This window comes from Carcharodon carcharias, chromosome 7, assembly GCF_017639515.1.
Source record: "Carcharodon carcharias isolate sCarCar2 chromosome 7, sCarCar2.pri, whole genome shotgun sequence".
Taxonomy (NCBI): Eukaryota; Metazoa; Chordata; class Chondrichthyes; order Lamniformes; family Lamnidae; genus Carcharodon; species Carcharodon carcharias.
In genome coordinates this window covers 139,007,660-139,020,978 of record NC_054473.1, presented here as the reverse complement: position 1 = coordinate 139,020,978, position 13,319 = coordinate 139,007,660, and the positions used below count along the sequence as shown (strand labels likewise).

The window sequence follows — 13,319 nt, the reverse complement described above, 5'->3', positions numbered from 1 at the left end:
GGTGGGGGTGTGTGCGTGTGTGTGTTGGAGTGGGGGTGTGTGCGTGTGTGTGTTGGGGTGGGGGTGTGTGCGTGTTGGGGTGGGGGTGTGTGTGTGTGTGTTTGGGTGGGGGTGTGTGTGTGTGTGTGTGTGTGTGGGGGTGGGGGAGTGTGTGAGTGAGTGTTGGGGTGGGTGTGTGTGTGTGTGTGTGTGTTGGGGTGGGGGTGTGTGTGTGTGTGTGTGTTGAGGTGGGGGTGTGTGTGTGTTGGGGTGTGGGTGTGTGTGGGGTGGGGGTGGGGGTGTGTGTGTGTGTGGGGTGGGAGTGGGGGTGTGTGTGTGTTGGGGTGGGGGTGGGGGTGTGTGTGTGTTGGGGTGGGGGTGGGGGCGTGTGTGTGTTGGAGTGGGGGTGTGCGTGTGTGTGTTGGGGTGGGGGTGTGTGCGTGTGTGTGTTGGGGTGGGGGTGTGTGCGTGTTGGCGTGGAGGTGTGTGTGTGTGTGTGTTGGGGTGGGGGTGTGTGAGTGTGTGTTGGGGTGGGGGTGTGTGAGTGTGTGTTGGGGTGGGGATGTGTGTGTGTGTGTGTTGGGGTGGGGGTGTGTGTGTGTGTGTGTTGGGGTGGGGGTGTGTGTGTGTGTGTGTTGGGGTGGGGGTGTGTGTGTGTGTGTGTTGGGGTGGGGGTGTGTGTGTGTGTGTGTTGGGGTGGGGGTGTGTGTGTGTGTGTGTTGGGGTGGGGGTGTGTGTGTGTTGGGGTGGGGGTGTGTGTGTGTGTGTGTGTGTGTGTTGGGGTGGGGGTGTGTGTGTGTGTGTGTTGGGGTGGGGGTGTGTGTGTGTGTGTGTGTTGGGGTGGGAGTGTGTGTGTGTGTTGGGGTGTGTGTGTGTGTGTGTGTGTTGGGGTGTGTGTGTGTGTGTGTGTGTTGGGGTGTGTGTGTGTGTGTGTGTTGGGGTGGGGGTGTGTGTGTGTGTGTGTGTTGGGGTGGGGGTGTGTGTGTGTGTGTGTTGGGGTGGGGGTGTGTGTGTGTGTGTGTTGGGGTGGGGGTGTGTGTGTTGGGGTGGGGGTGTGTGTGTTGGGGTGGGGGTGTGTGTGTTGGGGTGGGGGTGTGTGTGTGTGTTGGGATGGAGGTGTGTGTGTTGGGATGGAGGTGTGTGTGTTGGGATGGAGGTGTGTGTGTTGGGATGGAGGTGTGTGTGTTGGGATGGAGGTGTGTGTGTTGGGATGGAGGTGTGTGTGTTGGGGTGGAGGTGTGTGTGTTGGGGTGGAGGTGTGTGTGTTGGGGTGGAGGTGTGTGTGTTGGGGTGGGGATGTGTGTGTTGGGGTGGGGATGTGTGTGTGTTTTGAGGTGGGGGTGTGTGTGTTGAGGTGGGGGTGTGTGTGTTGAGGTGGGGGTGTGTGTGTTGAGGTGGGGGTGTGTGTGTTGGGGTGGGGGTGTGTGTGTGTTGGGGTGGGGGTGTGTGTGTGTTGGGGTGGGGGTGTGTGTGTGTTGGGGTGGGGGTGTGTGTGTGTGTTGGGGTGGGGGTGTGTGTGTGTGTTGGGGTGGGGGTGTGTGTGTGTGTTGGGGTGGGGGTGTGTGTGTGTGTTGGGGTGGGGGTGTGTGTGTGTTGGGGTGGGGGTGTGTGTGTGTTGGGGTGGGGGTGTGTGTGTGTTGGGGTGGGGGTGTGTGTGTGTTGGGGTGGGGGTGTGTGTGTGTTGGGGTGGGGGTGTGTGTGTGTTGGGGTGGGGGTGTGTGTGTGTTGGGGTGGGGGTGTGTGTGTGTTGGGGTGGGGGTGTGTGTGTGTTGGGGTGGGGGTGTGTGTGTGTGTGTGTTGGGGTGGGGGTGTGTGTGTGTTGGGGTGGGGGTGTGTGTGTGTGTGTGTGTGTTGGGGTGGGGGTGTGTGTGTGTGTTGGGATGGAGGTGTGTGTGTTGGGGTGGGGGTGTGTGTGTTGGGGTGGGGGTGTGTGTGTTGGGGTGGGGGTGTGTGTGTTGGGGTGGGGGTGTGTGTGTGTTGGGGTGGGGGTGTGTGTGTGTTGGGGTGGGGGTGTGTGTGTGTTGGGGTGGGGGTGTGTGTGTGTTGGGGTGGGGGTGTGTGTGTGTTGGGGTGGGGGTGTGTGTGTGTTGGGGTGGGGGTGTGTGTGTGTTGGGGTGGGGGTGTGTGTGTGTTGGGGTGGGGGTGTGTGTGTGTTGGGGTGGGGGTGTGTGTGTGTTGGGGTGGGGGTGTGTTGGGGTGGGGGTGTGTGTGTGTGTGTGTGTTGGGGTGGGGGTGTGTGTGTGTGTGTGTGTTGGGGTGGGGGTGTGTGTGTGTGTCTGTTGGGGTGGGGGTGTGTGTGTGTGTGTGTCTGTTGGGGTGGGGGTGTGTGTGTGTGTGTGTCTGTTGGGGTGGGGGTGTGTGTGTGTGTGTGTCTGTTGGGGTGGGGGTGTGTGTGTGTGTTGGGGTGGGGGTGTGTGTGTGTGTTGGGGTGGGGGTGTGTGTGTGTGTTGGGATGGAGGTGTGTGTGTTGGGATGGAGGTGTGTGTGTTGAGGTGGGGGTGTGTGTGTGTTGAGGTGGGGGTGTGTGTGTGTTGGGGTGGGGGTGTGTGTGTGTTGGGGTTGGGGTGTGTGTGTGTGTGTGTGTGTGTGTTGGGGTCGGTGTGTGTGTGTGTGTGTGTGTTGGGGTGGGGGTGTGTGTGTGTGTGTTGGGGTGGGGCTGTGTGTGTGTGTGTGTGTGTGTGTTGGGGTGGGGCTGTGTGTGTGTGTTGGGGTGGGGCTGTGTGTGTGTGTGTGTGTTGGGGTGGGGCTGTGTGTGTGTGGAGGCAGTGGCAGCATATCAGTGCAAAAGATAAGGCTGAAGCATTTGCCACAATCTTCGGCTGGAAATGCTGAGTGGATGATCCATCTCTGCCTCCTCTGGAGGTCCCCAGCATCACAGATGCCAGTCTTTAGCCAATTCAATTCACTCGACATGATATCAAGAAACAGCTAAAAGGCACTGGATAGTGCATTGGCTATGGGCCCTGACAATATTCCAGCTATAGAACTGAAGATTTATGCTCCAGAACTTGCCACACTGCTAGCCAAGCTGTTCTGGCATCTACCCAGCTATGTGGAACGTTGCCCAGGTATGTCCTGTACATACAAAGCAGGGCAAATTCAACCTGCGATTACCACCCCATCAGTCTACTCTCGGTCATCAGTAAAGTAATGGAAGGAGTCATCAACAATACTATCAAGAAGCACTCGCTTAGCAATAACCTGCTCACTGCTGCCCAGTTTGGGTTCTGCCAGGGCCACTCATCTCCTGACCTCACTGCAGTCTTGGTTCAAGCATGGACAAAAGAGCTGAACTCCCGACGTGAGGTGAGAGTGACTGCCCTTGACATCAAGGCAGCCTTTGACTGAGTGTGGCATCAAGGATCCCCAGCAAAATTGGAGTCAGTGGGAATTGGAAAAACTCTCCACTGGTTGGAGTCGTACTGAGCACAAAGGAAGGTGGTTATGGTTGTTGGAGGTCAGTCATCTCAGCTCCAGGACATCATTACAGGTATTCCTCAGGGTATTGTCCTAGGCCCAACCATCTTCAGCTGTTTCATCAATGACTTTCCTTCCCTCAAGCGGTCAGAAGTGGGGATGTTTGCTGATAATTGCAATGTTCATCATTTGTGACTCCTCAGATACTGATGCAGTCCATGTCCAAATGCAGCAAGGTCTGGACAATATCCAGGCTTGGACTGACAAGTGGCAAGTAACTTTTGTGCCACACACAATTGCCAGGCAATGACCATCTGCAACAAGAGAGAACCTAATCATCGTCCCTTCACGTTCAATGGCATTACCAATACTGAGTCCCCCATTATCAACATACAGGGGGCTACCATTGATCAGAAACTGAACTGGACTAGCCATATAAATATTGTGGCTACAAGAGCAGGTCGGAGGCTAGGAATCTTGCAGTGAGTAACTCACCTCCCGACTCCCCAAACCCTGTCCACCGTCTACAAGGCACAAGCCAGGAGTGTGATGGAATACTCCCCACTTGCCTGGATGAGTGCAGCTCCCAAAACACTCAAGAAGCTTGACACCGTCCAGGACAAAGCAGCCCAATTGATTGGCACCACATTCACAAACCTTTACCCTCTGCACCACCAATGCACAGTAGCAGCAGTGTGTGCCATCTACAAGATGCACTGCAGGAATTCACCAAGGCTCCTTAGCCAGCACCATCCAAACCCAAGACCACTACCATCAAGATGGACAAGGGCAGCAGACACATGGGAAGACCACCACCTGGAAGTTCCCTTCCAAGTCACACACCTTCCTGACTTGGAAATATGTTTTCATTCCTTCACTGTCGTTGAGTTAAAATCCTGGAATTCCCTTCCTAACAGCACTGTGGGTGTACACCACATGGACTGCAGTGGTTCAAGAAGGCAGCTCACCACCACCTTCTCAGGGGCAGCTAGGGATGAGCAATAAACGCTGGCTCAGCCAGCGCACCCCCATCCTATGAATGAATTTTTTTTTAAATTGCATTTGTGACAAATTTATCAATCTCGGTTATAAATGTTTAATCGACCAGGAATTGCTTCTGCAGATGGGAATTTTAAATTTCTGCCACACTTTGCATGAAGCATTTCCTGATTTTATTCCTGAAAGATTTGGCTCTAATTTTTTGAGTATGACCCTAGTCCTGGACTTCCCAACTAGCAGAAATTGTTCCTCCCAACCCGTCCTACCTGTTTCCCTAATATCTTGAAACCTCAGTTAAACCTTGCCCTACCCTTCTAAATTCCAGGGAATACAACCTGAAATTGTGTAATCTGTCCCGATAGCTTGATCCTTGAGCCAAGGTCTCGTTTCAGTAAATCTAAGCCAATATACCCTTCCTAAGGTGCGGTGCCCAGAACCAAAGGTGTTGCTGTTGTTCCAGACCCCAGAAGAAGGGGAGGAAAACACACCATATAAAATTGAAGTTCAGGCCCTTGGAGACTTGAAACTACAAGGCCCAGTAGGCCTCCGTGGTTTCTGTGCATGCGCCGGCCCTGGAATGGCAGCACATGCGCAGATCCTTCCTTTGTCTGATCTCAGTGGCTCTGTGCATGTGCCAGCCAGTGTACGTGCTGGCCAGAGCCTGGCCGTGCAAGCGCAGTTGGTTGGGATCCTCATTGTAAAGCCTGTAAATGGCTGTGCACATATTGCAATTTGTTCTGTTCCGTTTTTTTTCTATTTAAAGGGAGCCCTGCGCCTGCACAGAAGAAGAAACAAAAGCAAAAGTAAAAAAGAGTAAAAAGATCCCAGAAGAAAAACACCATTCTCCAGAGAGGCACAGAGGAGACAGGACATCAACTGCAGAGATCTGATTTGCTAGAAGAACACAAAGAGAGTCCCAGAAACCAGGGGATGGGATAAAATGTCCCAGGAAGACTGTGAAGTCAAGGGAAAAGAACAGGAATTTGAACAAGGTCCTGTTCACTGAAGTTAAAGTAAGGAACAGAGGAAAAGGCTCCGAATTAAAGAGAGAAAGCTGCATAGAGCAGGGTTAAGGCAGAGTGGGCTTGCGAGATGCCAGGAGATCAGAGAAGACCACCAAAAGTTGTTGGTTCCTTACTATGGGCCTGTGAAGCAGTGCTGTTCTTTTGGATGAGTGTCCGAGAGAGTGCATGGAAGGTGAAGCCTGAATGCTTATGGTGATCCATGGGGAGAGGAGCATCAGAGGGAGAGATCGAAGCCTGGAGGTGGATTCTTGTTGAAGACACCTGAGAGAGTGCGTCACTTGGGAGAAGATTCCAAGGCAAATTCTTGCAGAGTGGAGCTTGGAAACCCTTCTGTGAAAGAGTTTCCTGCAAAACCAGTTGGCTCACATTGTGACAAGCCTCTGGGTGAGATGATGAGAGAGCCATAACATCTGCTTTGGGTGACGTCTGTCACTTGATCTTGGAGTGTGCTGTGTCTGACATGGTTCGCCTATTGGTTTACATGGACTGTATGCTTACTGTGAACATCAGAGTATATGATGGATTCCTGCAACTTGTGTTAGTCTTATGAATCTATATATATATATCTGTAAAGGTTGTGGGTGAAGGGGTAGTGTAATAGTGTTAATCATCTTGTTTAATGAATGTTTTATTCTTTTGTACATCAGTGGACTATTCAGTAGCTGCCCTCCACGTTTCTAAAAAAAAAGATAGGACCTATCAAGCCAGGCTCCACCCAAGGATCTGACTTGTCCAATAGTTACATCAGCTGGGGTCATAACACTCTACACAGTAATGCAGTGATTATTACATATTATTTTAGAGACATTCCATTAGACAGCCTGCACGTTGAAGGATTATATCTGGAATTCCAGAATCTCCTGTTCCAGGAGGTAGATACCTTGATGAATTTATAGAGCATAAGCTCAAAGTGGAAAAGAGTCTTGTAGTCGGAAATTCCTATTTTGTGTGAAGTGCTGCTTAATCTGGAGGATCTTCATCAGTTGGTGTAAAAGTTAATTCTATTCGAGATAATCTTGGTTATTTTAGTCTTCCACAACTCATTTGTAGGTATTATTTAAACTATGGAAATTCAGCAAGTTAGGCCCTCAGTTATTTCCAGTTTAGTTCTCCACAGCTTAAATGGCTTCATATTATAATTTGTTTTTAATCTAGTTTCAGAAAAACGACCTTGCATTGCTCTCACCATTTAATTGTTGCTCATAGCCCATTGGAGGCTGCTGTACAAGTAATTTCCTAGCCCTTCGCGTATATGTATGATTATGGTGATAATCATGTATGGATATCTTGTGTTGCTTTAAGAAGGTCTTGACTTCTCACCTGTTCCCTTTGTTGAGATGCAATCTGTTAAGCCTGGCAGTGCCTGGATAAGCCTAGGAAAAAATTATTGCCAAAACAAAGGGACCCATGAAAGTTGGATTAAAAAGTTTTACTTTCTATTTATTTCTTAGAGGGCATTTGGTGTTGTTTTAGACACTTAGCTAGTTCTGCTCCTGCGTGTGCAAATAGCATTTGACACAACTGAGACACAGCTGCTAAATTTATCAATGAGAATCTAGCTAATCACAAAAGATGTGACATTGTTACATCAGGTTCAGCACCATTTGCGATTCCTCAGATACTAAAATATACATCAAAACCTGGACAATGTTCTGGCTTGGGCTGATAAGTGGCAAGTGACATTGGCACCACACGAGTGCCAGGCAATGTCCTTCTCCAACAAGAAAGAATCAAAACATCTCCCCTTGGTATTCTGTGGCATTACCATCGCTGAATCCCCCACAATCAATATCCTGGAGGTTACCATTGACCAGGAATTGAACTGGGCCAGCCATATAAATACAAGAGCAGGTCACAGGCTGGGAATACTGTAGCGAGTAACTCACCTCCTGACTCCCCAAAGCTGTTCACCATCTACAAGGCATAAGTCAGGAGTGTGATTGAATACTCACCCTTGCCTGGCTGGGTGCAACTGCAACAACGCTCAAGAAGCTCAGCAACATCCACGATAAAGCCCGCTTGATTGGCATCCCATTCACCACCTTCAACATCAACTCCCTCCATGACTGCACACAGTGGCAGCAGTATGTACCAAACACAAGTGGCACTGCAGCAACTCACCAAGGCTCCTTTGACAGCACCTTCCAACCCACAACCTCTACCACCTCGAAGGACTAGGGCAGCAGATGCATGGGGACACCACCACCTGCAAATTCCCTTACAAGCCACTCACCATCCTGGCTTGGAACTATATCACCATTCTTTGATGCTGGGTCAAAATCCTGGAACTCCCTCCCTAACATGTGGGTGTGCCTACATGTATTGCAGTGGTTCAAGAAGATGGCTTACCACCACACCTCAAGGTAATTATGGATGGGCAATAAATATTGGCCTAGCCAGCGATGCCTTTTTAAAAATGCTACAGCTAAGTAGTTTAGGTTCAAGTATATCATGCTCAAGATGGTGGGTGATCAGGATGTTTAGCGAGCTGGAATGCTGGACTGAAAAATCTAATTGTATATAGACAAGGTTGATTACCTTACCGAATGGGGGTATCTGGCCCATCTATTGACAGCACCCCAGGAAGCTAAAAGTGCTGTTCAAATTTCTGTGCAAGTTTGTTTGTCACATGGAAGACTGCACTTTTTGATGCATTCGTTTTGTTTTGGAGAGTTGGTTATCGGCTGCGTTGGAATTGACATTGAAACACTGTGGTCCTCAGAACTTGTTTGTAGTTCTTATTTTCAGAGGTTGCTTCCTAGTTCCAGCTGAAGCAAGAAATTGTTTTATTCACTGGCAAGCAATGTGTAGGTTATTATATTGTTCTCACTTTTACTTCTTTGCCCCCACCCTGCTGCCTGTTTTCCCCCCCTAAATTTATAGATGCTCTTAGATCCATTAAATATTACATCACTCACAAAGAAAAACTTTGGGCAGCCTTGACAATTACTTGTTTGCTATAGTCTGAACTAACCCCAGTAAACAGGAAATTTTACACTGGAGCAGTGAATAGCCAAGTAGATAATGGAGCTAACACCTTGCTGAAAGAAGTCTGGTATATTCTAAGGCTACTTCCTGGGTGTATCAGTCAGTTTCACTCGTTAATATGTCAGGTTGCCAAAAGAAACGATCTTCACATTCAAGTAGATTTGGCTGCCATGCACTGTGCCTTCTGGCTGATCTCCCATCCTCCTTATGTTTCCACCACTTTGTGTTATAGTATGTGGAGAATGCCAAGGAAAGAATGTAATACCTTAGAAATGAAGAGGAAGATAAAAAAACATATGCTTGAAATTAGATATATGAACAGAAATTGCTGAAAATGAGCATCAGATCAATTAGTATCTTAAGATGGGTTCCACACTTGAATATTGATCTTTCATAATTAAGGATTTATACCCAGAGTGTTAACCTGTCCTTTCTCTTTACTGATTATGGTAGACCTGTGTATTTCTACCATTTTGGTTTTGATTTAAGAACGACCTTACCTACCTGATGGATTATTTTTATTCTACAAATGATATGAATCATTCACACACAACAGTATCACCCGTTTACCACTGCAGCTTGGCAATAGTGGTTAATCAGATTTAGTTCAAGGAAATGAGGCTTTATGCAATGTGATGGTTGGAGAACACATATTGCAAAGTCTTTCTGCAATGTCCTGATGGCATTTCCATCTGTGCCTTTTAAAAATGTGGCCAAATTGCAAGATATGTGCCCATCTTCCTCAAAGTGTAGGGAGGTAAGTAGTTTCTGCTGGCTTCTTTGGGCTGCTGGCAGTAGAAAATATGTTGCAGTTTAGGTTTGTTTCATGCTGATGCGAGTATACTTCTTGGTCCTATTAAAATGAACAGGTATATTGAAATGTCCTTCCTTCCACCAAGTGGCCTAACATGTGTCTATACACTATACTTTTTGCTTAGTGATCTATGTCATCTCTGTCTGTCCAGTTTTTTCATCTTCACCTTTGTTCTTGTACCGGTAGTGATTTGAACTGGAGTATAACTTTTCTAGAAGGCCCACTTAAGTCACTCAATGTTGGCACATTATTCAAACATGTTAGCGCTGTGTTTGAATTTTGTCCTCATCCACTGTCTTCTTCCAGACAAAGCTACTAGTTAATGATCAGGAAAAGGCACCATGATTAATTAATTATATATTTCTCCTCCGTTTCTGGCCTCATTAACCCAAGGCGCAGTAGATGGTGTTGCCATGGGATCTCCTATAGGCCCAGCTCTTGCAAACTTCTTTGTTGGGTTCCATGAGAAACGTTTCTTCGATGGAATGACACCTAACCACCTACCCCTTGCATATTTCTGATATGTGGATGATACGTTGGCTATATTTAAACCCGCAGCTGCATGTGATAATTTTCTTACATGTCTTAATGGGCTCTATCCTGTGCTCAAATTCATCTATGAAGTGGAACAATGAATGAACTCCCCTCCCCCTACTAGTTGAAAAATCTGTCAGGGAATTCTCTACCATGGTCTACCGCATCCTGCCTTTACTGTCAATACACAGGTAGGGATTCTTATAGTTCCACAAGATATAAGATTGGTCTTATTGGCAAACTTGTAAATAGGATCTGACCCATTTGCTCACCATACAAGCTTGATGCTGAAATAGGGTGCACCAAAGGCATACTGCAGGATAATGGCTACCCTGATCAGATCATTTCACACTGTATATCATGCAAACTCATGAATAGGCCTAAGGCCGTCACTTTCGGTCCTGAAAAGTACCCCAGTCTACCTCAGATTACCCTCAAAGGACAGGGTATCTCAAAAATTTGAGCAACAGGTGAAGCTAGCTGTTTCACATTGCTACTATGCAGTAGTAACACAAGTGCTATTCGCCACTGAACTGTTGCTGCCTATCTCTCAAATGAGTAATGTGATACATGAATTTCAGTGCCAGTGTGATGCTAGTTATGTAGGCTGTATGTCCCAAAAACTGGCAGATGATATCAAACAGCATACCTCAGCCACTGTTCACAATGGGCAGGGTACAGGGGCACCCAAACGGCCCATGCTTGCTAAACTCCAAACGCAGGGTCCAACATTAGATGTGATTCCGTGATTGGACAACAGTTGCTAAATAATCCTCAGTGTACTAAAAATTATGCTGACAACCAATTTAAGATTGTCAGTCAGGATTGCAATGTGGCACATTTGCGTTTATTGAAACTACATATATTAATACACAGGTCCCTGTTCTTTGCAGACAGAACATATACATACACTGTGCCTGTTTCAGCTAAACAAAATAAGTGACAGCCATTTTCTGACTCTATTCTCAGGGCAATGGCTTGACCAATCAGGGTCAAGCTGCCTGGTTTAAATTTCAAACAATGCTTGGCAGTTAACTGTCAGTCACCACCAGTGGTGTATTCTCCATGGCAATGCCACTTGCCAACCAATCAGCACTGTCTTCACATGCAGTATAAATTGTTGTTTTCTCCATTATATTGGTATTCTTGCGAGTGTCATGAGGAGTGCAAGATGCAAAGCTTAGACATGTCTTTTTTCCCAGCAATACTCAATTGTGATCAACTAAATTCAAAAAGACTAAAATCAGAATTAATTTTATTGCTTTACCTTCAGAGTTGTTTAATGTGTTTGTGACTGTAAATGAGCCTACAGTCTGATTTGTAGTTAGATGTAATTGTAGCAGATGGAGAATGTTTATAGTCAGACTATTCTTGTGGATGATAAATATTGCCTATTGTGTTGATGCTTGTATGGCCAGTCAAGATAATTGGTTACATATTATTAAGTACATTATTTAATTGATGTTTTCTTTATTTTTTAAAGGACTTTCTAGTTGCTGCATGGCAGAGGTATCTGCGTGAATTAAGTGGATAGAAAGTGACATGCTGTGGATTAGCCGTTGAACGGTTTAAGAAGTTTAACCGCCCACTGCAGAACAGCTGAAGTCAGCTCAGTTGAGCAAACTGTTGATTACTGTTGAGCAGTTACATGCAGCAAGATGACTGATCCCATCATGGATTTTTTGGATGACGCCAATTTGTTTGGTGGAGGATTGGAAGGCTTGACGGATGATGGCTTTTCGCAAGCAGGACCAGTTTCATTGGTTGATGAACTAAACCTAAGTGCAGATTTTGAACCTCTGCAGGTTGAGTCATTGCACCATGTACCAGAGACACAGGCACCCGAAAAAATTAACTTCGAGCAGTTACAGACGTTTGATTCACTGAAACTTCATCAAGTGAACCAGCCGTTTAACTTGGTGGGCAGTGGTACTGAGACCAGTGTACTGTCCCCACATTCCCAGTTTCATTGTTCACCAGATCATCAGCAAAATCAGGCAAATGGGCTGTTCCCTTCTGCCCATAATGATAGTAGTGGCCAATCATTTGTGGATGGAAGCCCAATGTGGGGTCACCAAAGCCCCATTTCAAATCAGAATGGATCACCATTCCATACCTTGCAAGCACATTCACAGTCCATAACCCCTTTTTTAACGCATCATGATTTTCCTCTGCATCAGTCCAGCCCGCAGCAGCAACAACCTGCATCAGTGCAACCTCAGCAGAATATGAATCATTTCACTACAGGTCAGAAAGCTCTAAATCAAGGCAATCAATTCATGGGCGCCCATGGATCAACTTCATCTCGTATGACTCCAATGGGCCAACCAACCACAACTGTAAGTTCATCCACTCAACAACATGCTGCTTCAGTGCAACAGTTTAACCAACCAACAACAACTCTGCCCATGAATCCAGTGCATCCTATTCGATTCACTAGTAGTACCAACCACACTAGTGTACATCAAAATGTGAACTTCTCAAACTCATCAGGAGACATGACCCCTTGTTCCATTAATAATTCAACCCAGTTTACTCCTCGGTATTCCTACCCTAATAACAATCTAGCTAATGGCAACAATTTGACATCTACTGCAATCCTTTCAACTCATCAGGTAACCCAGGCCATGACTGGCTTCCCTGGGGGTGAAGCATTCACAGTGCCGGCAGGGACCAACCAGGAACCAGCACAAAACGCGCTCAATCCCAACAGTCCTGCTAAACAAAAGGTTCTCCAGTCTATCCATTCTGTAAGCACTCAGGGAAACTTCAGTCCTTCAAGTATGCCCTCTGTTCAAACTGGTGTGCCAATAACAAGCAACCCGGCTTCTCAGGTGAGACTTTCTAACACATCAAGTCAAAGGAAACCAACTGGCTTTTCATCTCTTCAGGGAAATCCACTTTCACAGTCTCAGACACATCCATTGACCAGGATGAATACAGATGATGTTTTTCAGGGGCAGCTGTTAGCAACTTTTGGCCAAAGGGATTCGTCCCCTGTTCCAAGATCAATGGCTCCACGGCAGTTGCAACAGCAGCATCCAAACATGCAACAAAAGATGGTTATTCAACAGCAAGTGCATCAAGAACCAGCTACTGTTAGTCACACACACACTCAGCGTTGGCAGCCATCAATAACTAGCCAGCATCGGCAGATGAAGGGATCAATGCAGTTGACTTTGCAACGGCAGGTTTGTACTTGCAGTCTTCAGAGATTACATCCCCTCAATTCTGATAGTATGAACAGTTAGAAATGCTGTTTTCAGCTGTCATTACGATTTTGCTGTAGTTATAGCTGTGTCAAAAGAACATTTTTCAAAGTGTTTTAATAAAAGCATTGGCCCAGATTTTGCTGGAGTGGAGCATCTTGTGTACTCACTTGGCTAGACTAGTTCCTATGTTCTAAAAATTTTTTGTCCATAAAGTTGCGGTAAACACTAACTGATATGTGCGGTGAGGGCAGCAGGGCTTCTGGGACTGCAAATGTAGTCTGTCTCCTTATTAATGGTTTGAGAAATAAACAGAGAAATGGCTGAGAAGGAGCGTAAATTAGGGTGGGTGAA

The 13,319-nt window shown here is 47.0% G+C and overlaps 1 protein-coding gene across 9 annotated transcripts in view; it reads left to right on the top strand.

Moving 5' to 3' along the window:
• chd9 (chromodomain helicase DNA binding protein 9) overlaps positions 1-13,319 on the top strand; it is a 286,738-nt gene that overhangs the window by 78,477 nt on the left and 194,942 nt on the right. For all 9 annotated transcript variants that reach the window (XM_041192748.1, XM_041192754.1, XM_041192751.1 and 6 more), the window contains one exon: positions 11,240-12,947. In XM_041192748.1, coding sequence (XP_041048682.1) covers positions 11,415-12,947 — 1,533 coding nt within the window. In that variant the 5' untranslated portion in view covers positions 11,240-11,414. The remainder of the gene's footprint in view (positions 1-11,239; positions 12,948-13,319) is intronic.